The sequence below is a fragment of the Dunckerocampus dactyliophorus genome, chromosome 18, assembly GCF_027744805.1.
Source record: "Dunckerocampus dactyliophorus isolate RoL2022-P2 chromosome 18, RoL_Ddac_1.1, whole genome shotgun sequence".
Classification (NCBI taxonomy): Eukaryota; Metazoa; Chordata; class Actinopteri; order Syngnathiformes; family Syngnathidae; genus Dunckerocampus; species Dunckerocampus dactyliophorus.
In genome coordinates, this window is record NC_072836.1 from 18,411,082 (window position 1) to 18,436,232 (window position 25,151).

At 41.7% G+C, this 25,151-nt stretch overlaps 2 protein-coding genes across 6 annotated transcripts; one reads left to right on the forward strand and one right to left on the reverse strand.

Moving 5' to 3' along the window:
- Positions 1-83: 83 nt before the first annotated feature.
- On the reverse strand, positions 84-4,843 carry LOC129171395 (epithelial membrane protein 2-like). Its single transcript, XM_054760008.1, has 5 exons — positions 4,757-4,843; positions 3,302-3,389; positions 1,757-1,865; positions 1,209-1,349; positions 84-1,119 (listed from the first exon to the last, which is right to left on the reverse strand). The coding sequence occupies exons 2-5, from the start codon at positions 3,377-3,379 to the stop codon at positions 959-961; spliced, it is 489 nt and encodes a 162-aa protein (XP_054615983.1). The 5' UTR covers positions 3,380-3,389; positions 4,757-4,843; the 3' UTR covers positions 84-958.
- On the forward strand, positions 764-24,822 carry LOC129171393 (uncharacterized). Of its 5 annotated transcripts, none has more exons than XM_054760003.1 (13): positions 13,862-14,408; positions 15,334-15,489; positions 15,696-15,814; positions 15,942-16,104; positions 16,171-16,286; positions 17,314-18,772; positions 20,084-20,256; positions 20,336-20,412; positions 20,512-20,642; positions 23,163-23,343; positions 23,452-23,593; positions 23,688-23,757; positions 24,348-24,822. In XM_054760003.1, the coding sequence occupies exons 1-13, from the start codon at positions 13,901-13,903 to the stop codon at positions 24,368-24,370; spliced, it is 3,318 nt and encodes a 1,105-aa protein (XP_054615978.1). In that variant the 5' UTR covers positions 13,862-13,900; the 3' UTR covers positions 24,371-24,822. The 5 variants fall into 5 exon arrangements, with proteins under 5 accessions (XP_054615981.1, XP_054615978.1, XP_054615979.1 ...); XM_054760004.1 differs by lacking the exon at positions 24,348-24,822 and adding an exon at positions 23,846-23,981; XM_054760006.1 differs by lacking the exons at positions 13,862-14,408; positions 24,348-24,822 and adding an exon at positions 764-1,399 and having other exon boundaries at positions 23,688-23,981.
- The last annotated feature ends 329 nt before the right edge of the window (positions 24,823-25,151 follow it).

The following is a 25,151-nucleotide window of genomic DNA, read 5'->3' on the forward strand; positions in this document are numbered from 1 at the left end:
CAGGCTGGAGAGCCACTATTGGTATCACATGGACATGTGGCGGAAGAGGTTTATCTTCACTTTTATGAAATGAAAGACAATAATTGGTGGAAAGTCTAGTTTTATTATAGTAAAAATCACTGTCATTGTCATCCGCGATGACAAAACAGCCTCAGATATACAAAGCATAACAGGGAACATATGTACACACGGTATGGAACGGCAGTTTTGCCCGTCACTTTGGGGAATTCGACAATGACTTTTTAAAGGCAGTGAAGGTGGTCCATTTTGAAGACGTTGGCTTCATACATAACAAAATGTCAACTATATATACTTAACTTCAGTGGCTACATCCAAAAGATTGATTGCTTGGAATGGGCAGGGTTAGTACTGTTACACAACACGGATGTCTTTCTAATACCAGATCATTCCGAAACAAACCTTCGGATATCATTTTTTTGACGCCGTCTTTTTCTGCATAGTGTCGTCGCTCATCGGCGCGCAACAAGTACAAGAAGCCGCGATGGACCGGTGCCGTGCACAGCCATTGCATTCGTGACCGCAGGAAGTGTATGCATTTAAATTGATGAACTTGCAATAAAATAATCACAAAAGAACATGAAAAATAATAGGCTCACCCCCTTTTTTTATCCACTTGTATCCATATTTAAATGTACAAACAAAGAAGATCACAGATTTTGCTCACTAAACCCGTGAGGTTGCTAGAAATATTTTTAATAATCGTTCTCATAGCATCATGTGCATGTTTAAGCATATTTTTTTGGTACTTTTTTGTACTTAGGCCAAACTGACTGGAAAATAATATTCCATTGTGGTGCAGCTGAAATAGATGGTGCCTGTCTTTTCCTGCCATTTTGGAATGTTACAGTCTATCGCTCAGTAATTACAAATCTTTTTTTGTTGTTTGTTTTTTCACTAAAAGAGATCCAGTCAAACGGAGTTAACTCCAGCATCATTCTCATGCGGTCTTCTTGCGTAGCACAAAGTAAGTGATGGCGGAGATGAACGTGAGAACAAAGGAGATCCACGCCAGGATGTAGCAGTGACCGTAAGAGCCGAAATTCTCGTTGAGATGGAAGCGGTCCGTGTAGATGGAGGCTGCGATCATGATGCAGAGGCCTGGAAGGGGAGGAGATGTGGACATTAATTAGTGGTGATCAGGAGAGAGCAAGAACGGAGGTCCAGTCGGAGCGCAGAAGCGAACTCACAGGCGAGGGCTTGAAACACGCCGGAGATGGTGAACCTCTGTCCTTTGTTCAAGGTGAAGAGCTGGACTACAAACACGAAGATGCCCAGGATGGAGAATATACAGGCGAGCACTGAGCTGGCTTGCACCGCCTGGAGGTAGTCTGCAGGGGGAGTCAGAGAAAGCGATACCATGAGAAGGCTCAACACATTGGTGAGTATGTGTGTCTACCGCCGTAGAATATAATGTCTGCAGAATAGGTGGGATAGAAGGCGTTGCTTTGTCAACCAAAACTGCATATTAAACAACAGCACAAATCTAACAAACAATACCCCGAGCACTCTCCAGCTACAGAACTGAAGCGGTCACAGGAAGGCAAAGTCACCATTTGACACAGCTGCACACTTGCTTACTTGATGAATGCAGCTCAGGTCACATGAAGATGTAAATAAGAGTTGGAAAGAAGTGTGTGTGCACAGAAACAGGTTCTCCCTCCGCCTTGTCTTTGCAGGATTGTGTGTGTGTGTGTGTGTGTCTGTGTGTGTGTGTGTGTGTGTGTGTGTCTCTTACCCTCTGGGTAGTGTGATCCTGTTGGGAGATCAGTGTAGTTCCACACTCCATTGCTGTATATCCACCTGGCCCACACATCAGTAGATATGGTCTCAGTCACCCACCAGGCCTGAGGAAGAAAAGAAACGGACAATTTGGTTATTTGTGCAGGGTGTCCCCAAAGTCTGGACACATGGCAAAATGCATATATTATAGAATTATAGTACAAATATATACAATTCTAAGATGTTCAGTTTAACAGATATAAACACCTTTTTCTTGTTTTTAAATACATTTTCATATTTTTGTTTATACTATTATACATAATAAATATTGTATGTCTTAAATTTCTTAAATTTTGAAATTAAATTGTAACCATCTTAAAATATTTAGTATAAAAATTCATGAAATTAGTTAATATATAAAAAATGAATAATACATTAAATAATTATTTACAACAGTTGCAATGAATTAGCTTTAAAAATTTAGACATTTAACAAATACAACATGTATTATGTCTACTAATATAAATGAATATGTTAAAATAAATACATTCATTTAAAAACAATTGTTTTGTATTTATTAAGTAATTATTATTACCATAATGTTCTTATAATACACCTTTTTTATAATGAATGTTATTACTTTTTCATAATTATTATTATAACATTACTTAGAAAACAATAATATATTAATTATAGCATTACTTAATAAATAGAAAATGAGTAATGCATTAAATAATTATTCATAAAGTTGTTGATTCATGTAGAAATTTAAGACATTCAATAAACATAAACATTTATGATGTAGAATAATATTAATTAAATAATACATTTTACTATTAATTACATTTTAAATTTAATTAAATAAGAAATGTAAATAATTAATAAAAAATAAGACATTTAATAAACACAACATTCATGATGAATTATTTTAATTTAAAATAATAAAAAAATTATGAAGTACTTATTAATGTCATAATTTTTTATGTTTTTTTAAAAATAATTTTACTATTTTTTATTATTAACTATTGCATTTTTTTAAACATCTTTTTTGTAAGTGTGTGTATTATATGTGTAGACTTCAGGCACTCTAAGGTGTTCAGATCCATCGTTGGGACAGTAGTAAACAAAGCTGGCGAGCATGTGAGGAAGTGTTTACTCCTCGTGTTCAGGCACGCTTGGGATCGAAAATCAGAAGGGAGGAATGTGTCGGTCAGTGTGGCATTCCACGAGTCTCAGCGTGGTATGCAGCGCTCGCTACACCCCAGGCAAACAATGCCACATAGCTGTGCGTGAATGCCGAGTATGCGCGGGCACACCGACGACACCTGCAATTTGGGAGCAATCACAGAGGGTGACAGCCACGTGCTCCGTCCGTCTGTCATCATGAAATGTCAGCTATGAGTGACAGTGGGGCGCAGACTGAGCGGAAATGAAGGCTCGGAGTGACGAAAGAGCGGGCCGATCCCTCATCAGTGCGTCTCTTTGCTGTCATTCTGACCGTGTGAGGGATTATGCTGGGCTTTGGCAAGCCTTTAAGGAAGCCGTGCACGCCAACACTTACATTGTCAATGGTAGCCACCAGAAGAAGGATGATGCCGATGATGTGAAGGGCGAAGATGGCAGCGAGGAGAATCAGCATGATGGCAGTGCTGCGAGACAAAACGGAGGGAGAAGACGATGAAAACTTGTTGTGCTGCAGTACAACTTTGTTTAGGAGGTTTTGGAAGATGAGCCAATAACGTCCGCTGCAAGCGTGTGTACACACACACACACACACACACACACACACACACACACCCTTCTTGATAAACACACACTAGCGGAGCAGAGGCCGAGACCTGGCTCGCACTCATCCACTGGTTTTGCGACTTCTAATTACTTTGAGTTATTCCCAACGCGTGGATGTTGCTGTGGATTCGGGAGGACGGTCACAAACAAAATCTTGTCTATGCTTGAGGAAACTGTGAGCGGAAAGAGCGTTCGAGAGGAAAGCTCACGGCGGGAAGATGAGTTTGGACTTGTCTGGCGCTCGCAAGAACCCCGCCACTCCTTAAAATAACTGTAGAGGATAGTCCCCCGCCTGGTTGGCCTTAAGCTCCTGGAGTTTGAAATGCTGCACTCCCGAAAGTAAAAACTGCACGGGAATATTTCAAACACACATTCACTGCATTATTGTCATTTTTGTTAAAAATATAAAAATCATGTGCTTCGGCTTTAAGACGCAGCACGTAGCGTTTTATTTTTTAGCCTGATATTTCATCGATATTCTTAAAAGCAGCCTGACGGGGTGTGAAACGTGGAAGAGGCACATCTGGAATGTGCAGCTTCTCTCCACAGTAAAAAGGAGTGGTCAGACGCTGGGCCAAGTCCTTCTGTCTCACGCACACACACACACACACACACACACACTCACACACTCACACACACTCACACACACTCTCAAACAGAGTCCAAAGAGTGGCAAAGTGGACGCCGATACACATGTGTCTACGGCCGACACATCTCCGTAGATTCACCCCCCCACCCAACACCTTTTATCTGCCCTAAACTGCCACACTGAAGTGAAAGATTGCGTTTGCAAATATTTGTGTTGTATAATCTCCGCCCGAGGCGATAGGAGCCCGAATGCAGACGCACTCTTCGGCTCCTTTTCTGCCCGAGGGCAACATTCTAACGAGGTACTGGGTGGGAGAGCATATAAAGACTGGCAATGCAAATAGGTTTGGATACACACTGTAACTGCGTTAGATTTGTGTCTAAATGTGCAGGTTTTGTATCACGTAGAAGGTTTGGAGAGCAAACACAACACAGACGGCTGGTAAAGCCGTGAAATATTGTAACTAAGAAAAGTAAGTGATGAAGAACAGCTGGGTGGGACATGCACACTCCCACATTAAATGACTCTGAAGCCATGAAAGGCGCAGTACAAACTTCAATGGATGATGTCCTGAGCGAGCTCCGGAGAGGTAGTGGATGCTTTGCATCAGGAAAAACAGCAGAAGAGTTTTGTACTTACTGTTCGATAGCCGTCTGTGTCTTCCAGTCAAATTCCTCCTCCTCTCAAGAACACAAACTTCAGACTCAGCCTGGCAATGTACAAACATGAGAGACTACCAGTCCGCCTACTTTTGCCCTGCCTTCTTTTTCAAGTCTACACCCCCTTTCGCATCCTCTGACGCAAAAACTAGCGCTCTCTTCTGCTGTCTCGGACCCATCCCTACTGGTTCCCCCTGTCCCAGCCCCTCTTTTTTTTTCTTTCTACACACACACACACACACACACACACAAGCACGCGAGGGTCTCTTATATTACATTCTTTCCTCATTTGGTGTCTCCTAACTTTGTCACTCAGCTAATGGTGATTTTGTTCTGGGAGGGCAGCTGATGAGTCACTGAGGTTTGGTGGGGGAACTCCCAAACTGTGCACGGTGGTGAGTGTACGCAGGTTACCATGGTGACAGACTTCCCTAATCATAATCACACACTGTATGGACACATACACCTACAAGAAAGCTGCAGAAGTTAAACGCTGACTTTCTTCTAGGAAGACTTTCCACAAGATGTTGGGGTGTGTGTGTGGGATTTCTTTTTGTGCAGTCGTAAAGCAGAACATTTATGAGGTGAAAGGTCACCCAAAAGAGAGAAAGCATACAATTGTGCAAAATGTCTTGGTAAAATGAAGAATAAATGTGCAGGGGGAAGCAAGGGGCTATTTGGGCAGCAGTAACGCTGATCAATCTTGGACCCCAAAAAAGAAAGAAAAAATGAGCAGTCTTACAGTGTTTATGAACAAAAAAGCGTGCTTTAGAACGATCGAAATACGATTTAGTAGGAACCTCCTTTCTCAATAGGAGCTGGGTAAACCTTAAAAATGAGCTCAATAAGAGCTGTTAAGAACTGTCCAAACAAGAACTGGTAAAAACCATAAGAGCTATCTCAATAAGAAGTGGTGAGAACCATAAGTACTATATCAATGGGAACTGGTAAAAACTTAACAACGCTCTAAATAACAACTGGTAAAGCCTTGAGAACTATCTAAAGAAGAACCATAAGAACAATCTCAATAAGAACTGATAAGAACCTAAAACAAGTGGTAGCAACTACAGTATCTGAAGAAGAACTGGTAAGAAACAAAAAGAACTGTTAAGAACCATCAGAACTATCTCAATAGAACTGGTAAAACCTTAAGAACTAGCTCAATAATAACTGGTAAAACCTTAAGAATGATCTAAATAAGACCTGGTAAGAACCACAAGAACTATGTCAATAAGCAAAGGTAAAGAACCATAAGAGCTATCTCAATAAGAAGTGTTAAAACCATAAGACCTATTTCAATAAGAACTGGTAAAACCTTAATAGCGATCAAAATAAGAACTTGCAAGAACCATAACACCTATCTCAAGAAGAACTGGTAAGAACCAATCAGAACTGGTAAAACCTTAATAACAATCTAAATAAGAACTTGCAAGAACCAGGAGAACTATATCAATAGGAACTGGTAAAACCTTAAGAATGATCTAAATAAGAACTGCTAAGAGCCATAAGAACTATGTCAATCAAACTGGTATAACCTTAAGAACTAGTTCAATAAGAACTGCTCAGAACCATAAAAACTATCTCCAGAGGAAAAGGAGCAGGTAATCCAGTAACACAAGGGTTGGCGGTTCACACCCAGCTTCCCAGTCACTATTGTTGTGTCCTTTGACACATTTCACCCACCTTTCCCCCGGTGCCACCCACACTGGTGTGTAAATGTGAATGACAGTTTGGTGGTGGTCAAAGAGGCTGCCGGCATGAATCGGCAGTCTACCCTCGGGCAGCTGTGCCTACAGATGTACAGTAGATGAACACCAGCAGTGTGTGACTGTGTTTCAGTATAAAGCCTTTTGGGTCTCTGGAAAAATACACGAAATAAAACCAATCCATTATTATGATCATTAGAGTCCAACTCCTGATTGATTAAAAGGTATGCATCTTTATGTGTCACTGTTGTAGATATAAACAGTCCCGCACGCACAGAGAAACACACAACTCCAGTAGCCTTTCTTCCAGATCAACACCCTTCTTTTCCTGCTTTTGTTACAAAGGAAGGAGTTTCAGGAAGAAGGAATGTTGTTGGTTGCAATTGAGAAAGAGGTGGTGGCAAATGAGTGCAAGTCATAGCTTGTGTACGAAAGGAGGAGGGGGAAAAGGGTGGGAAAGAGGCCGGTGGAATGAAGATGCAGAGGCAAAGGTAATGAGAGATGGAGGCGGCTATTTCACGCTGGTAATTAATTACTCTTCCACACAGCTCTTTTATAGCTTGTGGCATATGGTCTTAATGTTTCCAGTGAGTCAAAGTCATCTGCCCATCGACCACGTGAAGCAGAACACGCATTCCTTTAGTTGAACTCCAAACCCAACAGCCAGAGTCTCTAAAATGAACACAAGTACACCGTCACAGATATCACAGATATGTGATATCACAGATATCACAGATATTCCTCTGTCACAGTGCTTGCAATTCGGTCACTTTCAGTGAACGAAATGCATTGCTTGATATTGTTGAATTTGGCGCAATCCGTGTCGTTATTGCGGAGTTACTGTCGAGTGTTGATGTCTTCAAGCTGCATCAAGTCGTTGTTTTTGTGTCTTTGTTTCCTTGTTTCATCTTCGATATCTGTCCAGTTCCTGGATGTCTTTGACGACAAGTACCGCGGCCCCCCCATTCAACTTGGTGTCAATTTTGCAGTTGGCGCTCCCGGTGACTTGAATTTTCCACCGCTTCCTTAAGTTGCGCGCTTTCTCGGCGACGTCAGCGTTGCGCTCGTTCCTTTTCAGTTTGCTTCTCTGCCTCAGCGATGCCACCTTGTTTTATTTGTCGTGAACTTCATGATAATGGCGGGTGTGGAGTGCTTATTTCAACACCGCCCCTTTTTTCCACCTTGTTTGGTTTTGAACACAGGATAACTGATTTTGAGGTGATAGGTTTTTTTTTATACATTGTATTTTTTTTTAAATCATTTTTGCATGCCAACCATCATGTAGCTAAAAACTGATTAGAATCAATACAAATCAGACAAACAAGGCACAGATTATTGCATACAGTGTGTGAGTGCTGTTGTCACTCTCGGTACACTCTTGGTGTCAGTAATATTACTGTAATGTTGGGTGAGACCAGGCAGTACTTTCAATGTTAGTGCAGACCTGCCAACATCTCCAAATGTGCCGTACTCAACATGCAATTTGATTACGCACCAGACTTGATCAGTGGAACAACAGGCTTTTATTGCAGGTTTCAATTATCACAACACACAACAATACAACACAATAATCCCTAACACGGGCTACTGCTGCAGCTAAGCTAAATAACTCTGAAATATGGGATCCAGAATATGAATTAATTTGAAGTATTAAATAAACTTAAAATGTATGTTTGTGGAGTTGGGGTTTCCTCTTTTTTCTTTGTTAATTAGATGTATATATATATTTTTTCATGTCACTTCCTGTCCACCCACCACTCAGCTCCCCGAGCAATGGAACACATTAACAACACACAGGAACACGAGTCTTATGCCTCCCATATTGGGTAACACGAGTGTAACTGTCACTATAGGGTGTTATATTCATGTCTTGAGGGCTCTAGTAATGTTAAAACACGTATTTAGAAGGTTGTAAACAGATTTTCTATGCTCTAACTACAAAAATATTTGATTTATAAATAAGGAATCCTACCTGGCAGAAATTCACTTATCACGATCGGGTCTGGAACCAGTTAACCGCGATAAACGAGGGCTTGCTGTACTTCCAAAATGTAATTTAATGGGTTTACTCAAGACCTTTAAGACGGCCGGGTAGAGTTCACTGATAGTGAACGGTGCACGGTACATTCGGCTGACTTTTTTAAATGAAAAAAGAATAATGCTGCAAATGGGATGGACGCCTAGTTGGGATAGAAACCCTTGGGATCGGTGATCCTTGTGCAGGAGACTCCAGAAATGGGCGAAGCACGACGACGACTGGAATGGGACTCTTGTTTCAAGAGTTGCTGCAGAGTCTGATGTGGTCTGCTGTGTGTCGGTTTTTCAACCAAAGAACTGGACTGAGAGCTCCAAGTGCTTCCAACTTGTGAATACGGTAAACTTCTAAGACTTCTCAAGTCACACTGAATAATCTACTGATCATATTACATATTCATGGTCGCATGATTTACAATATCCACTGTTTGACCAACACAAAGAGCTCCACCGGCAGCCACCAAGGGCGTGCAAACTTAAAATTAAATAAACAACTTGGTGATAAATCTGTGACTAGCACGCCTTGTGAAGCTCAAGTCAATATCATGTGGAGTGGCGTGTGAAGCCGAGTGGAGAGCGAGGCAGAGAAAGGCAGGATAGTGCGGAGAGAATGTGGTCAAACACGATTGGGCGTGTCAACCTCACCTTTAGGTGAGGTACGCCAAGGTTTGCAGTGCACCACGCGTACTGTACAGCGCCATAGAACACTCCCTGTTGCTTTTTGCACTCAGCACAACCTGAGACAATGACACCAGTGGACCTGTTACTTCTTTTTGGCACTTGGATGATGCAAGAATTGTTCCGCTACCACTGCCTGCTTGTCAGAGGGGGCGGGGCAAAGTCTTGGCTTGGACAAGAAACTGTTTAGAACTGAGCACAAGTCAACTAATCACATGCCTGTGTAACTTCTGAGGAGACCAATGGAGTGGTTTGTTCAACAAACAACCCCTTTGTCACACCGCCTTTGCTGATGACTACTGGAAAAACCAGAATCACAAAGGATGAACCGTGTGATGTAGAAATGGCGAATACGTTAAATGAAGCTCATCCCAAGCTTGTTGGCTCGTTCCTGTTTGGAGTTGACCGTACTGCAGTTTTGTGTCGCGCACCTCTTTGACAATTTTATTTGCGGAGCGTGAGTTACGTGCCCTGTCACGGCAGGAATTCCAGTAGCTTTGCACAATGAAACGTTCCTTTATCACAGATCCAATGCCACAGCTTCTCTGTTCAGACGCTGGCCTTCTAATCACTAAATGGGAGACATTCATCTCTTTCATTGCCCCCATCTGCTCAAATATCAGTTCACTGACTTCCAAGAACTCTAACACGGCATGTGACAAATGTTTGTTGGGTAATATCGTCCCTGATTAAGGTGTTTGTGAAGGGAGGTAGCATTTCCACACGACTGTGGGAAGTAAAGTAGCGTGCACATGCCAGAGGAGTGAGCCTGACCACAGCCTGTAAGACACTGCAGCATTACACAATCGTAAAACTCCGTCTGTGGTTCGCTCTTCAATCCGCTCATTCCTTTGTCGCCTTGCATCGTCACGCCCTGCCAAGAGATGTATGAATACTATGTCAAGAAGAGGAAAGCGCCATTTGAAAAAGTGCGGATTCAAGGTTTGGAGTGAGAAAGCCAAGGGCTGGCGCGTTAGTTAGTTTCCTTTTTCAAGTCCAGAGGTGTCCCAGTCCTCGTGAGCTGGTTCTGGTGATGATAGGATACCGCACGGGCACGCTCCTGACTGAGGCACATGTTCTCACACACTCCAACACGCTTACATTCAGCGTACGCATCTGGCCCGCGTCCGAAGGTGACGCATCGGCTCCCGAGACAAACCAGGACAAACACTTACTCATTCACCAAGGGAGTGACACCAAATGTTTTTTTTTTCTGTTTTATTTTGATGTATTGACGCCATGTTTGTTTTTGTTGTTGCCCTCTGTTCCGTCATCACTTACTATTTGTAGGAATATGACTTTATTTAGAATGGGAAGAGATAACTTTTCAATGGTCATGTGCTAGGGAGAGATGTTAAAGAGTCTGTCTGCCTAAGTTGCCGAAGGTACAGCATGGGGGGGGGGGGGCGCTAACCCTTTCCAGTGTTCTCCAAACATTATAAACCCGCCCTCTTCCTGCTCCAACACAAACACACGTGCATTAGCTATGTTTGTTGCCAGCTAATACAGCAGCGTCATTAATTAGTTCCAAAAGGTCCAACTCTAACCAAAACGTACTCTAACCAAATCAATGTTTTCCATAAGAAATAAAACAAATCCAATTCATCTGTTCCAGACACCCAGTGTTACTAACGTGACAATACATGTACACTAACCATGAAATGTACGCAAACCAAGAGAACATTTTTGCGAAAATTATTGACGCAAACCGAAAAATACACTAACCAGCGTGGATGCTAACCAAAGACTCCACAGTGATCTGGCAAAGTTTCACTTCTAACGTTAGCTATTATTGACAGCCACACAATGACTCCAAATTGTCGGTCGCTTCTGTGAGACTGCTTTTGGGTGTATGCACGGCCTACTAACATGTACACTTATACCAGACAGCCTGAAAGCTATTAACGAAAGCCATTTTATTCAGCCTGATCAGCAATTTTTACACAGTTTGGGAATAGGGGTGGACTTTTTGCAGCATATTTTAACCAGACTACAAGCAGCAATGGTACAAAAAGAATGAGGATGTTTTAGCAACATCAGTGTAAACAGGATTTTAGTTTCGGTGTCTGAAAAACAGTAAAGCTATTTTAAACTCATTCAGAAAACACAACATCTCACGTCTCTGAAGTACAACAATGCTATAAAGTAGAATCATAGCAAAAAGACATATTTTTTATAGCATTTACACTACTCCTCCATGTCTAGTCGCGGGCCGCAAAATATGACGCGGCGGGCCACAAATGGCCCGTGGGCCGCGAGTTTGAGACCCATGGTTTAACTTCAAATTATGACAAATATAGTTGGTTCTTTTAAGCCACTATTGGCAACATATGCTAGCCGGTGGTGTTGTTCTCATTTAGAGCCAAGCAAACACATTTGGGGGTTTAGTGTCTTGATCAGTGTTTAAGCACCAAGACATCATTTGCATTGAAAATGAGGAACATTTGGGGGGAGAATATGGGAAATTCCTCCTGGAAGACTTGACCACCACTATTGTTTATTATTATTGGGGGGGGTACTTGAAGGAACTCCATGAGGTGCAATTGAACTCGTTGTATAAGTAGGTTTGCTACAGCGCTGTATTTTACATCTTTTTGTCAACCAAAAAATGCTTTTTCTCTGTCTAGGGAGTCAAATATTCCACAGGGGGTAGTTCACTGAAAAAATGTTGAGAACCACTGCGTTCTGCTGTTATTATGTATGATAAATATTTCAGAGTCCACAAATGATTTACAAAAGAGAGGAGCGAGGAAAACCTTGACTGAAAATGAAATGAAAAGATCAAACATGACAAAAGATTAAGCTAAGAGAATTAGGCCTCTGTCTAATCATTAGCATGTCTCCTGTTGGCCGCCTGCCTTTGGACTGAAGAGAAGGAGTAACTTGAGGACTCTATTAAAAAGCAGACTTGGTGCCTATTGTGAAGGCACATGACGCCAGGCACTGGACTTTTCAAGCATTCCGGTGCGATATGCAAGCCACTGTTTGCATTCACTTCAACAAAACGTCACATTTGGTTGCCCTGACCCGTTGCCAAGGTTACTGGCCAGCAGTTATTCATTTTTGATTCACTTCCTCGCCCCCGCTGCTGTGTTTTCCGCTCGTCGACATAACTGCATTTATTTCCAGTTTCTTTTCACGTGATTTTTACTCCTTTTTTCTGCTCCTCCTGTTTCCGGCTGAATGCCACCCCTATGTTTAGGCCGTCCCCACAAAGGCTCACTCTCTCTCTTTTGCTCTCTCTCTCTCTCTCTCTCTCTTTAGCTGCCTCTCAATGAAATGCAGACATGCACACTGTATTCTTGCTTTGACTCCAAAGAAAACAACTCCAGGCTGTAGCTAGGCAACTCTAAAATGTGAGTCATCCAACTGCCGCACCCATCGTCTACTGATCAACCCCTCTGCTGCAACACACACACACACACACACACACACACACACACACAAACTTCAACACAAACTATCAAACTATGGTTTTAATTCTAATTTTCCAGCACATTAGTTTTGAGCACATGACAACAACATTATGACAGCTTGCCTGAGTCTAATTGCCAACAATATCAATACAATAATATTTTCCAATTATATGGATTATATTATATTATGTGGATTAAAAATTAAAATTTTCTGAGTCCAATCTAATAGACGCTAAATAAAAGATGCATAAAATATAGCTACTGTAGATAGATAGACTGGGGTAGGGCCTTCTTCTGATACTGTACAGTAGGGCGGCCTCTAGTGGACAGAAACGTTTTACACAGCTATTGCTTGCGTTCAGGTACTGAAGTTATCGCTAAAGGACTTGTAAATAACTCAATTTAAGTCCTGAGTTTAAATTACTTCGAAAAAAATTTTTTTTTATTAATTTTTTTAAATCATCAAATGTGCATATTCTGTTGATTTCTTAAATAACTTAAATATTATGTGGCAAGAACATAGCCAGGAGGTACACAAAACAACGACAAAATTAACTTAATAAAAACTAGACCAATTACAAAATATATCAATATTGGGGTTGGGTTAAATTTTGCAGTATTACATTTCTAATGTTTATTTTAAAAAAAACATAAAAGTCTGTGATTTAAAACGTCGAACAAGCTACTGTGACATTCACTTCCGGTCAATAGTCAGGTGGTTAAATAGGGACCAATTACTCGAGGTGGGCGATACAGCAAAACATGGTATCGATCCAAAAACAATTACTATATATACTGCACCGGCACTGCCGATACCGATTATCATACTGATAGTGTACTTCAACTTTTTCTCGCCAATTGAATGATTTTGTGATTTTTGCCTTTAATTTGTTGATCATAAAATTAATCAGAATAAAGCAGAGGGCAAAACTTTAAAGCAAACAAAAAGTATATTGTTGATATATCAACAAATGTATTTGTGAACAATTTAACCATATATCAACACAATAAATGACGCTGTAAGGGGACGATGTAACAGTGTCAATTGTTTGTGCAAAATAAAGTCAAATAAATCAAAAGCTAAATTTGGCAATCTCATCCAAATCCTTTGTATTCATATCCCAGATGCTGATACTATACTTGGTATAGATAAAATCGATATTCGGATCGGCCCACCCGCCCTAGCAGCAATTACTGAACAGGTGTGTTTCTAAGAAGTCTTCAAAACATTTGCCACAGTGTACTATTTTCCCCAACGTTTTGACGTTAATAAACAAACGAAACTTGACAATGAATTTGAAACCCAAACGATATTATTTCGTCGCTCTCTTCCTACTTTCCACCCCAACGAGCTTGTGTCACCCCCCTTCGACGAACTCAATTCTGCTCTCTTTGAAAGACAACGTTAGCGGCGAGACGACAAGTCCCAAATATCATATCAGTGGAGAAGATGCTGAGAGGCGACATTTACAATCAAGCAGCTTGCTAGAAGTATTTACAACAGTCGCTGACAGCTTGAAGAGCAAGGACCAAACACGGAGTCAAAAGGTCCACTTGATGTCCGACCAAGAGTCCAAACACAAGATGGCGTCTTCTGAAAGGCAAAAACGCTCGAAGAAACCTCATGACAAAGCAAAGCATAAGAGAAAGGAGGAGAGGGGTTTTTATGTGAACGCTCCAAATCTAGACTGCAGCTCTGGTCAAATCAAGTATGTTGTTTATGGCAAGTTCTACATCAGTGATCAACTTCAAGCTAACGTTCCACATGAGGACCATCAGTCTGCTTCTACTAACACAGGTGGTGAATGAAAATACCCGGATGTGTTGGATGCTTAATGGCGGTGGTTGCGTGAATTTTTATTCAAAATCCTACTAGAGTAGTGTTTCCCAACCTTTATTGAACCAAGACACATATTTTACATGAGAAACAACAATGTTGTATGAATGGCAGGGTAGAAGTACAGTAGAGATGTGCAAGTCTTGAACGAGTCGTTCTTAAATTTCGAGTATTGTACTGAATTGTTACTCTCGGGTAATCGTCTCATTAACTGCTTCGATTATTCACCCCTGCTACTGCTAGCTAAATTTAAAAAAAATGGGGGGGGGGCAGTTCACATCACTAACTCTGCGGCTGTTACTTGAAATGTAACAGATTCTGTCCTTACCTCAAATCAACTCCTTTCCCCAGCATCCCAGACGAGACAAAACGAACGATTCCCTCGAAATGAACTGACTCAAGTGTGCTTGAAGACGACTCAATTTTCATTGACCCACGGGTTGGCGACGATTAGCGTTTCACTGACTCACGGGCATTCGACGAAGGCCCAAGTTTTACAGACTCACGGGTGGAACTTGTGTGAAATAGCAAATCTGTTATAAACAAATGCTGTTGCTCTAAAATGGTGCCCGAGGCCCACAATGCACTGCGCCATTACGTGCGGGTATCACAAGATTTTGTCTTCGGCACGTGAGCCAAGATGGCGGCGTGAACAAACCAGATGGTATGGATGCTAAAAAAGTGGGCGAACGCAAGCCAAGGCAAAATTTTACCAAAAATGTCGGTTAACTGAACAACACATTAACTGAGGTACCACTGTATAGTATGTCTTATTTTCCCCAACTAACTTGCATTTTTAGCAAGTTAGTTGGGGAACAAGTGGCATGGACCACAAGCCAGACACAGCACTCCACTCATGTCATGTGACGCCTTTCGCTTCCATCAGTCCAGTCGCAGGGAAGCAAGGTGAGGATGAGAGGTCAGCGGCGCGGTGGAGCAGAGGAGCTGTGGCAGAGGCTGCGACCTGAGGTCGAATGTGGAGACAACACCATGACCCTCACTTTTAGGAGGAGACGAGCTGCGCAGCTCCTTCTACACAGAGGTGAAGCTTCACCTTCCTCCCAGGTTTAGTTTGTGAATTTGTTCATTTTTCAGTTCTTGCACACTTATTTCCATCCCTGAATCACAGCATACCACTATTATCCTATAGATAGAGTGTAGACACTACACTACAGACAATATCTTAATTCAACTTTCATTTCTACAGTTAGTTAAATGGAGAATTTGTCTTTTTTTTCTGTCTTGTAGAAAATGAGTCATCTGTTCCCTTGTCCCAGCTGCCCTCTCAGTGCGGCTATGCTGTGAAGACCACCTGGAGAGAGCTCACCCTGACAGCTCTGTACAATGCCTGTCACGTCACGCAACAGGTAGTTCATGTGTGGAATGTCCGTGCGGCCAAAATCTCTCATTGGCTCATTAGGTTGTGCATTCCCTTTACCGGGAAGGAATCAATTTTTAATGACAGTGTGTCTTTTTTTTTTTTTTTTTTTTTAGGGTGCCAGTTATGTTTTGGCCCTGCTGTGGAGAGGGACTCCAGTCAAGGTGTCATGCCCGGTCGCGCCCATCGAGCCGACAGCTATTAGCCCATCTTCACTCTGCTGTTCACCGTATGGTTTGAACGTCAGACTGCCTGCTGGACAGGAGCTTCGGGTTAAAGGTGAGGCGAGGTAAAAACCCAAGTACAATGTTCATAAATAACAAAAAAAAAATGGGTGTTCGGCAGTTGGAGGAGAATGGACCCCCATGTTGTTGGCTCAGCAGTGTGGCTTCACTTTAGACAGACAAAATACAGAGGTATTGCTAGCTGCTCCATTCATCACGTGTGGCATCACAGTAAAGGTGAGCCTGCATGTTTTCCTCTCTTTTCTTATTAATACGTTATCCACCGCTATAGGTCAAATATAAAATCAATGATTTTGTCTTAGTGGTTCATGGTCATACGGCATAAAATCATCTCTGTATCAATTTAAAAAAAAAAAAAAAAAAAACTCTGACTTTACATCCTTTAGCGTTATTTAAAAATGAGCCTTACTGCCACAAAAGGAGACAATGACCCTAACTGAAAAGTAAGTAAATTACAGTGTTCCCTCGCTCTATCGCGGTTCACCTTTCACGCATTCGCTGTTTAGTGTGTTTACATTTTTTTTAATGCGTCTTTTTATTTTTTTATATTTCTATTACAGTGTATGAGCGCTGTTAGAGGCCTAGCCTGGCCCTTTTAAGAAGAACTGCATTGTGGGAAGTTGAGCGTCTATCTCTTCCCTCTCTCGTCTGTTTGCACCGCCTGTTGTTTTCTGCGTCCTGATTGGCTGTACACCATTGTCAATCTCCTTTGTGCCGTCCTGCCATTTCTCCTGTGTCATCGTTAGCTTGCTTGCTTGCTAGCTTGTAAATGAATCTTCGGTTCATCCGCAGCAAAATGTTTTATCAAGGATACAAAAACGCTACAGGACAGCGGAACAGCGCCAGGACTAAAAGGCACGGTCACAGGAATGAAAAATATGAGTGACTTAATCATTTATTGTGTTGATCATTAAGGTTGATCATTAAAATTCAAACAAAGGTTTGAACTTTGAGTGTTTAAACAAGAGACAAATGTGAGAAAATGTTATTGCCTGTCTGAGAAAAGTGTATAAAGTGTATGGTGAGGGGTTTTCCAGCCTTAAAACATATGCAGTATAATCATTGTAAAAAAATGAAGTTGGCTACTTTGCGGATTTCACTTATTGCGGGCTATTTTGGGGATCGATCCCCCGTGATAAACGAGGGAACGCTGTACTCCAAATAATTGAATATAAGTTTTTGCTCTTTCTTAGTTTTTTTGTTTTATTTTGTGCAACCTCACAAAAAACTTTTTTTTTTTCAGGATGGACAGCACACACTTCACCTTCAAATTGGAGAAAATACATTTACTTTGGCCTGTCCTGTTTTTGACCCCAAAGTGCCCCCGGTAACACACCACCCACTAGCGAGGAGCCCTCCAACAGAGACCGTAGCGTCATTTCCGTGGGATCCGCCTTTCTACCTAGCACCCCCTTACTACCCCCACCCAACCTATCGTCACAAGAATCCTGGTGCTGCTGCCCAGGAGGGACATATTCCTCCTGTTTTCACATCTTCAACTCCTGAACTCACAATGGCTGCACAGCCTCTCATTCTTGATGCCCCCCAGCTAGACAATCAAGACCACTCCCATCAGAATTCCGTGAAGCGCTTTGGTGCTGACACTTCAGATGAAATTTTGCATTCAAGTCAGGCATATTCAGACGTACAAGAGCAGCACCGTGACACCGATTCACCAGTTCAGGTTGAAGCTCCCTCCTTCCAAGACCCAAACAATGCATTCAACCCATACTACCACTACTACCATCATCCCAAAATCCCTCATTCTAGTCCACCTGAAGGTTCTGATCCAGGCCTCGTGGCGGCGCCAGAGGAGCTGCTCACTGAGGCTGAGCCAACACTTTCTCATTTACCCTCCCACGACTATTACCCACATATGACTCAGGGAGACTCCGAAACATTGCCTGATGTCTATGCAGAAAGTGATGCAAAAGTAGAATCTTCTGATAGTTCTGGCAAAAGGATGATGGGCACACATGTTTCTGCACCTCCTTGGCCTTCAGTCCATCCAGACCATGGCTTTCATCCCTCTTTAGGGGAGCCAGGTAAAATTGAAAAGGATGTTCCCCATCAATTTAACTCTGGCGTGACCGAAAAGCCTCTCTTTCCTGGTGATGAAAATGTGGAAATGAATGATCTGAAGATCCAGTCCATGCCTGTGACTCCTGCAGTTCTCCACCCTCCTCTTGACCCCCTGGCATTAGATGTTCCAACAGTTCTTAATCTCGAACAATCTTCATTTCCTTTTCTCCTGCCTCTGTCTGACCATCCTTCCCCTCATGAATATCACCATGACCTTTATCACTCCTATCAGACACACTACCCTATGGGTCCTCCTTCAGCCGAAGAAAGGACAGACCTTGTATCTCTGCATATACCCAAACACACGCCATTTTATCAACCCAACACCCCAATCGCAGACGAGATGTATGACATTCAAAATCCTTACCTTCACCCTTACCACTTCTACTACCCTGTCGGTGACGACATGAACCCTGGAAAAGAACCTGCCTTATCGGAATCTTGGCCTTTTTCAGACATGTCATTAGCTCAACTCAGTCGTACTGCTGAGACAAGTCCTCCTCTGCCACCACACGGTTCTTTCGATCATCTCTATCCCTCTATCATCAGTCAGCAGCATCTCCATGAACCTTTTCAGCATCCTGGTGGGGAAGGAGAAGTTGACCTTGAGGAAAGGATTGGTAAGTCACATTCTCCGGAAGCTGTATAAATTAGGTTTGGTGGTTCAGGCACTGATTGTAGTGTCTTCTTACACTACAAGAATATTGTACAAGTGGCAGTTTTAGTGTCGCTACATCATATCACCACTAGATGGCAGAACTTTTCATGTGAAATGGCTTCAGCCAGCAAGGGGTGGGCGATACAGTACTGCAAATGCTGGTGGTATGGATGCAGTTCCCAGTAAATACAGGGACGGTATGGAAACTTTTCAGATTTTTGCATGATTTGGTGATTTTTTTTTTCCAATAAACCAGGGAACACTGTAGTACATACTACATATAACATGTCTGAATGCCTTTATATTTTGTATTTCAGTTAACTTAGCCATGTTTATGTTTGAAAATGCGTAATTTAGGCCAAACATTTGTAAATATGAATATTTTTGGACTAACACGCTGTAGTCAACCCCAAAACAATGATTTATTGATATATTATGCAAAACCGTGATAGTGAAGCCGTGAAATTCAAAGCGCGAAGTGGCGAGTAACAACTGTAATATTATTCCCCATTGCATTGAATAATCTGAGATTATACTGTATAAAGTTATTAGTGCAGAATAACTCAACAAAAAACACTTTTGGCACTCATTCAAATCCTTTTTGGCTTTTTGCCCCAAAAAGCTCTACTGTGTCCAATAACTTATTCCTTGAGTCTGTAAACAATATAACAAAATGACAATATTAACAACATATCCGATGCACCCACCTCCACCTGATGCAGATGTAATAACATACCATATACGAGTCCTTCCTCCGCTTCAGCCCTCCCAAAATAGGTCTTTCAACGCTGTACTGAAAATTACATTAATCATGCACGTCTTGCCCGTTACCCTGTATATACGCCCCAACCACAAATATTTTGAAGCGTTTGCATTCATTTATTGTTTGACTATAATGATTAAAGTATGTCTTTGTCATGACGAGAACATGGTGTGTTTATGGTCAATCATTAAACCACTACACTCAAGTCTTAAGCAATACACATCAGCAGAATGGCCTCTGAATTGAATGAAGTACAGTATGTCACAAAAGTGAGCACACCCCTCACATTTTGGCAGCTGTTTTTTTATAGTATCTCTTAAGGGACAGTACTACAGAACTGAAACTTGAATAGTGTACAGCTTGGATGGCAGTATCAATTAACATACACACAGATAACATCCCAGTTTTATGTCCGTAGTATTGTCGCTTGGGAATTTATCATATGTTGTTGAAATGTGGGTGTTCTGTATGTTTGGATGGATGTGTGTGTGTGTGTGTGTGTGTTTGTAGACTGTGCAATGGGACCACATTTTTTCCTTGTGATACCCGAGTCTGCGGTGCAGCCCACAGTGCCCCCGCCTGGTCCTCCGTCAGATGTCAATATGTCCTGCACACTGCAGAAGATGACTTCTGAGCCTGACATTTACAGAGTGGTCCTGGATGGCTGTGATGCAAGTAACCATGTAAGATGTTGGCTATAGAAGTGAATTTGAAATAACCGTATAAACAAAAAAAATACATATACATGAACCAACCTGTTAGGATTCTGGCCAGGCAGTCTTGGAATTCCATTCTCTTCAGCAAGATGACGATTCTGCGTATGAAAACACTCCTGTCAGGTACGTCTTTGCAAGATCAGAGACCTTTTTAATGTCCTGTTACGATCGTTGGTCACAAAATATTGAACTGTAGGTTTATGGAAGATGTCTGATGCACAGGTTGATGATGGACTGTAGCTCGTCCTCAGCTTCCGTGGGTGATTTGAGTTTCCCTGGAATGGACCCCTCTCAGTCTGAACCTCTTCAGGATATGCCAACTACTGCCACTGTGCAACTGAGAATTTCCACAGGTATTTTATGCCATCATACTGAAGAGACCGACACCCTTCCTCGTTCGGTCTCGTCGTGGAGTGGGTCGAGGCAGTGAAGAGGCAATCGGGTGCACACAAAGCTTTATTTTCTGAGCTCAGGATGTCACACAGAAAACAGCGATACAGGTATCAGTGGTCTCTGTAAAAATGACACCCCAAGGGATACCATCCATCCCTTCTTATACTCTTCTGCTATACTTCCTGTTTTTCTATGGTTATGAAAGTTATTACGTTAACATACAGCTGAAAGGATGTTTTTAACTCAGATGCAGGTCATCACGACTTATTGCTGCTTTTAATATCTTATAATGCATCCTGTTTTTTGGTGGTTGTTCACCAAGTCACACCACATCCTTTGTCCCAAAACTGACCTCAACCTATTCATACACCTGTTCTATATGTTAATATATCCAATGAGTACATGTGTTATTAATTGAAACCCTTCAATACCGATGAACGTATGTATATGCAGTATATCATCATACACTCCTGATCAAAAATTAAGACCAGTTGAAAAATTGCAAGAATTTACATTTTGCACTGTTGGATCTTAAGGAGGTTTTAAGTAAGCTTCAAAATACAAAAAGAAGAAATGGGAGTGAGACACAGCAGTTAATCATTGAAAACTTCTTCAAATGGAACAAAAATGTCAAATGGTAGACCCAAAAAAATGTCACCAGCCCCGAGTCGGAGGATCCCATTGGCTGTCTGTCAAGACACGGGACCATTCCCGGCCCAAATGAAGGTTGTCACTGGGGCCGAGCGCAGTCCAATAACCATCAGACGCCATCTGTGAGAAGGGTTTTAAGAAGAAAAACTTCTTCCAAGGCCTCGTCTCCTTTTGTTGGAATTTCCACCCAGACCTCGTCAGGAGTTCCAGCATGTTCGTTCGATCAGAATAATGGAGTTGAGTCGATTCAGTTGGTCTCAAGTAGAAAAATTGTATTGGAAAAATAGGCTTTCAAAATATATGTGGAATGTGCTGTTGCAGAGCTCTGGGAACGTTCTCCTAGCGTCTTAACTTGCGAGGAGAAAGACCATATCAATGCCGCCTTCTGATTCCTTTAAGCTCCTCGTCCAGACTGCCCATCAATTGATCTGACGCCTTATTGGCTCCTGAGCTTTAGGGGGACAGAGTTGAGCCTCTTCATTGGCCACGGTGACATCCTCCCTTTTCAACAGCTCCATCTTTGGACAGTCTCACACCTGGGTCAACTGGTTCTCGATCTGAAGTGGAAGCTTCCACGGCGACAGGATGTTCGACAGATGGGTCGATACGTCTGTGTCATATTTATCGCTTTGCAAACGTCACTTAATCTAGACATGGGGGTCTTTCCATGTCATGTAAATGTGGGTTTTATATTTCCTGTTTGTAAAAGCTTTCCACCTGCCACATAAACTGCGTACTTGGCCTGTGTTTGACCTGCGTCTAACACCTACAGTATGCTCTAATGCAAGCTGCAAGCTATTACGAACAACTTATCATATTTTATGGCCTTACTGCAAGCTTCAAAGTAAGTATCATATAAACTTCTGTGGCCTATGAAAAGTTACACCTTCAACAACAAAAAATTGCCCATTTGGAATTTGCACAAGACCACCAAACATGGGACATTGAAAGGTGGAAGAAAATTTGATTCTCTGATTTAAAAAAAAAAAAAAAAAAAAAAAAACGTGCCGATCCTGATTGCATCCAACATTACTGGCATCACAAGGAGATCCCACCTGAGATGTTTTCCACACAGCACAGTGGAGGGGGCATCATCATGATCTGGGCTGCTTGTTCCTTCAATGGAAAAATGGCATTGCAGTTGTGCAGGGGCGTCAAATGGCAGTGGGCTATATGGAGATGTTGCAGGGGGCATCCCTCGTGCTTGAAGGCCCTCGTCTGTGTGACGACGACTGGCTGTTTTTAACTGGACAACGCTGCCGTTCACAATGCCTGCCTGACAAAGAACTTCTTCCAGAAGAAATAAGCTCACTCTTCTGGACCATCCTGCGTATTCCACTAATCTAAATCCAGGTGAGAACATTTGGGGATGGAGGGCAAAAATGGACTTCAGTTCCAGACAGCGGATGCATTCCCACTAGCCTCCTGGAAACCCTGGCAGCAAGCATGCCCAAACCCATTTTTGAGGCGATTAACTAGAATGGCGCAGTTACTCATTACGGAGTCCTTTTTTGAACATTTAATTTGATATTTGAAGGGGGTTTAGTGTTTTTTTTTGTTTTTGTTTTTTTAGCCTATTTCACTTTATTGGTTGTTTTCTCAATAAATTGCTTTTTTTGCATCGCTCCCATTTCTTCTTTTTGCACTTTGAAGCTCTACTTTGATTTTCCTTCCAAGCCAACAGTGCAAAATGTAAATTCTTGCAATTTTTCCAGCTGGCCTTAAAATTTACATCAGGAGTGTATGCTGGAATCAAATGCCTGTTCATAGTAGAGCAGCCTGTTCAATGAATGCTAACCATGATGTTACCACGCCCCTGACTCTCTTAGACAAGTCCTTTGGTAGCTACCATCCTGAGGCCCACCTGCCTCTCAGCTTCCTTCAAGGAAGACAAGTATATGTGGAAGTAAGACTGCTGGACCCACAGGATCCAGACCTGGTGCTGCTTGTTCACTCCTGCCTGGTTTACACTCTAGCGCCAAATACCACATGCCTGCTTATATACGACGGGTACGTTATGTAGGAATGATTTGGTTAGGTCAGCCTTAGGTCATCGTTCGATTGCATGGTCTCATTTCTGTCCAACAAATTCGTAAAACCTTTCCTTTGTTTGTCAAGCTGCCCCAGCCGAGGAGGTGCACAGCTGCTTCCTTCCCCGCACGTCTACTACCCCCACCACATCCGGAGGATCTTGATCTCTCACTTCCTGTTGCTACCGTTACATACGTTACATAGTTCTTCTCACCTGGATGACCCAGAGGTACCTCTCCCACTGAACAAGCATCTAACAATTTTTATAAAACAACCAATTTGTTCACAAATGTAAGTCTTTTCTTTCCCCTGTCCCTGCCTAGGTCTACTTCTTGTGTGTGACAGAAGTGTGCTCTACTGCAGAGGGGGGCTGCGTTGTCGGCTGCATCAACAGTGAGTTACAAAGAACCAACGCTAAATAGTTAATGGGGTTCATTTGGTTTAACCTGTGGCTACTTTTTTTTTCTTTTTCTTTTTAAAGGGCCACACTTAATGGTTTAAAGTCCCAATAATCCAAGACACAGATGCACAAAAAATCATAGCTGTCATCACATTTTCTTATCTTCGCAAGTCTTAGTAGTCATGTTTGAACACGAAAATAAAGACACTGATACGCACCTGCATCCTTTTTTATGATGCTTCACATGACACTGAAGTGCAAAACACGTTAACAATTACACCACCAGTAAGGGGAATGTACCAAATCCCAGAGTTATAGGAAGTGATTACATTTTGGAGCAGTCAGCTCCGAGGAGATGGTACATTCCTTTCCCGGTTAATGTGGGTAATGAGTGTGGCCCTGGGGCCATCTGCAGCCTGTGGCTCATTTTGTCATTGTATCACTGCAGAAGCAAAATAAAATTAAAAATAAAAAAACCCAGCAAATATGGTTAAAAATGAAGCGAAAGATAGAATATATTATATCTCATATAAGAATATATTATATAGGAACAAAGAATCTCGCTCTCTCTCTCTCTATACAGGAACAAAGGACCTGGTCACGTGACATGAATACACATTACATCCAAAGTGCATATTTATTAAGGCAGTTTATCAAGGAAATGAGGAAACATAATGTATGAATTCAAATTAAACATCAAAAAGACCACAAAATCATATTTTACTTAAAACTGGGAACATATAACAATGAACATACTGTATACCAAGGAGGAAGATGACTACAATATTGTTCAAATTTACTTCAAAATACATCAATTTTTGACTTGCGTCTGCAACCCACTTTTGGGTGCCAACGCACCAGTTGAGAACCACTGCTTTTACAGTATACAAATATTTGTTCTGTTTTAGAAAATATGCTTCTTAAGTACGTCATAAACACATTTTTCTAAAGAGCATAGATGTTCTGAAGCTTTGAATGTTCTTGAATAAAAATCCAATCACAGTATAACAAAGTGGAATATTTTTTTTAAAAACAAAAAGCATGCTATTAGCGTGCAACACAAGCTCTTTAACACGGGGGGGGGGGGGATCTAAGAGTTTAACAGCAACGAGATCTTTAGCAGGAATGAATGAAGAAAAAGTGTACCGGTACATTATGTAATATTTGACCTTTTATCAGGAAGCCAACACATTGAAATGAAGTCACAAAAATGACTTGTGTAACACTACTTTGCAAAATATTAATGACAAATGTTATTAACCAGCCAGAACTATACGTGCCTGTTCAGATCATACTGATTATCTTTTGATGTGTTTGAGAACGAACAAACACAGCTGAAAGGTGGATACCAAGTAATCTGTAATGTGATATGTAAATCCTTTTTTTT

Bases quoted from the DNA above. Each gene is read 5' to 3' on its own strand.
- LOC129171395 (XM_054760008.1), bottom strand. From the start codon at position 3,379: ATGCTGATTCTCCTCGCTGCCATCTTCGCCCTTCACATCATCGGCATC. The intron at 1,350-1,756 runs GTAAGAGACACA...CTCCCCCTGCAG, and splicing joins AGGATCACACTACCCAGAGG to ACTACCTCCAGGCGGTGCAA. The intron at 1,120-1,208 runs GTGAGTTCGCTT...CTCCCCTTCCAG, and splicing joins CGTGTTTCAAGCCCTCGCCT to GCCTCTGCATCATGATCGCA.
- LOC129171393 (XM_054760002.1), top strand. From the start codon at position 13,901: ATGAATTTGAAACCCAAACGATATTATTTCGTCGCTCTCTTCCTACTT. The intron at 15,815-15,941 runs GTAGTTCATGTG...TTTTTTTTTTAG, and splicing joins CCTGTCACGTCACGCAACAG to GGTGCCAGTTATGTTTTGGC. The intron at 20,257-20,335 runs GTAAGATGTTGG...CCAACCTGTTAG, and splicing joins GCTGTGATGCAAGTAACCAT to GATTCTGGCCAGGCAGTCTT.